This window comes from Pygoscelis adeliae, unplaced genomic scaffold (genome assembly GCF_000699105.1).
Source record: "Pygoscelis adeliae isolate BGI_AS28 unplaced genomic scaffold, ASM69910v1 Scaffold98, whole genome shotgun sequence".
Taxonomy (NCBI): domain Eukaryota; kingdom Metazoa; phylum Chordata; class Aves; order Sphenisciformes; family Spheniscidae; genus Pygoscelis; species Pygoscelis adeliae.
The window spans coordinates 4,716,892-4,718,365 of record NW_008825547.1 but is presented as its reverse complement, the minus strand read 5'-3'; the positions used below and the strand labels follow the sequence as shown (position 1 = coordinate 4,718,365).

The following is a 1,474-nucleotide window of genomic DNA, read 5'->3' as shown; positions in this document are numbered from 1 at the left end:
AGAGTCCTTTAGTTAGGATTCCTGCAGTCAATCCAGTTATATGTACCCAATTATGAAGAAACAGTGGCTTTCATTTTTAATAATCTAGGTGAATAGCATTTGTCTGGCCGCTTCTGTCTCTAATATATGCCTTAAGCTATAGTTGGGTGTAGAAATTTCAAAGATTTTCCTGGGATGGTACGCTGGGAGTAATGCCTGGACTAGAACTGTCTGCTGCCAGTAACTGCCTCCACCGCTGGCTGGGCTTTCACAAAATGGCTTGGTGTGTCGTTCATTTCCCCCGTATTTAACATGGGAGTGCTAAATGTGTTCTCGCCAGACGTCGGAAGTATTGAGCACATATAACAAATCTATCATTTTTTAATTTCTAGAGTACATTTTTCTGAAAAAACATAAGGCTAAAACATAAGGCTAACTCTGTGTTTGTCTCATCAGTCTCATTCCTAGAAAAATGGTACTACTCTTCGAATCTTGCCTTAAGATCGCCAACAGCTTGGATAAAGCCTTTGGTCGGAAGAAAAAGGATTGAAACCAAACTATTCTGAAGACTTTGAGTGCCATCTAATTGAAAATTTTCAGTAAAAAATAGTTTTGAATCATGTTTATTCTTTGACAGAAAGTTTGCTTCTTGTATGTGGTCAGCATGCAATTTAACTCTTCATAAATGTCTTTTAATTGCTGATTTTTAGCCACAACCCTCTCTCTCATTTCATGATGACATGCTGCTTTTATCTGAGCTCTCAGTAAAAGTCAGGGATGTTTGACTTCATTTCATTCTCTGGATTCTCAATTTCTGAGCAAAATCTCAAGGCATGGGAAAAACGCACTACTGTTCATGCAGAAAGAAAAAAAAACCACAAAGTATTTAATTTACTTCCCTTTCAGGGCCAAAATAGCACTGCAGTTCACACAAACCTGACATGAAGAAGGGCGCTGTGGGATGATATGCTCTGGCTGGCGAGCTGCACGGGGAGCCTCTGTCCTGAAGAGGAGTGAACTGCAATGAGTGCTGATAAAGTGTGTGCAGTGCTGTGCCACTTACGGTGCTCCTCGTTAGTCACAGCACACTTTTTTCTAAACACAGTTCCACGGAAAGTGTGTACCTCGGTTTTAATCCATGGCTAGAGGCTGATACCGGATCATTTATCAAAGGCTGTGGCTTAGAAAGAGCGTTTGCAAAACTGTAGTGGCGGCAAAAAATCCTGTGCCTCCTCAGAAAGAAAAGATGATGAAGCCCCACAATCAGGTGAAGCAGACAGGAAAAAATCCTGTACAGAAATTACTTATATGGTAATTAATTGCCTCTATACATTTTGTAAAATGTTTCTACAACAGAAGAGTCGGAGTTTACAGACACGGGCTCTGCAGTGAGCATCTGCTGTAGGCAGCTGCGTGGTGAACACTGGTGAAGTCCATAGGCATCTGACTCCCTTCTCTGACCCTATAGGCACCCACGTGGCTTTGAAGCACCCTG

At 41.7% G+C, this 1,474-nt stretch overlaps 1 protein-coding gene across 1 annotated transcript in view; it reads left to right on the top strand.

Moving 5' to 3' along the window:
- The window catches only part of LOC103923671 (epidermal retinol dehydrogenase 2-like), a 9,818-nt gene extending 9,063 nt beyond the window's left edge, over positions 1 to 755 (top strand). The window contains exon 6 of the mRNA XM_009332078.1: positions 436 to 755. Coding sequence (XP_009330353.1) covers positions 436 to 529 — 94 coding nt within the window. The 3' untranslated portion in view covers positions 530 to 755. The remainder of the gene's footprint in view (positions 1 to 435) is intronic.
- The last annotated feature ends 719 nt before the right edge of the window (positions 756 to 1,474 follow it).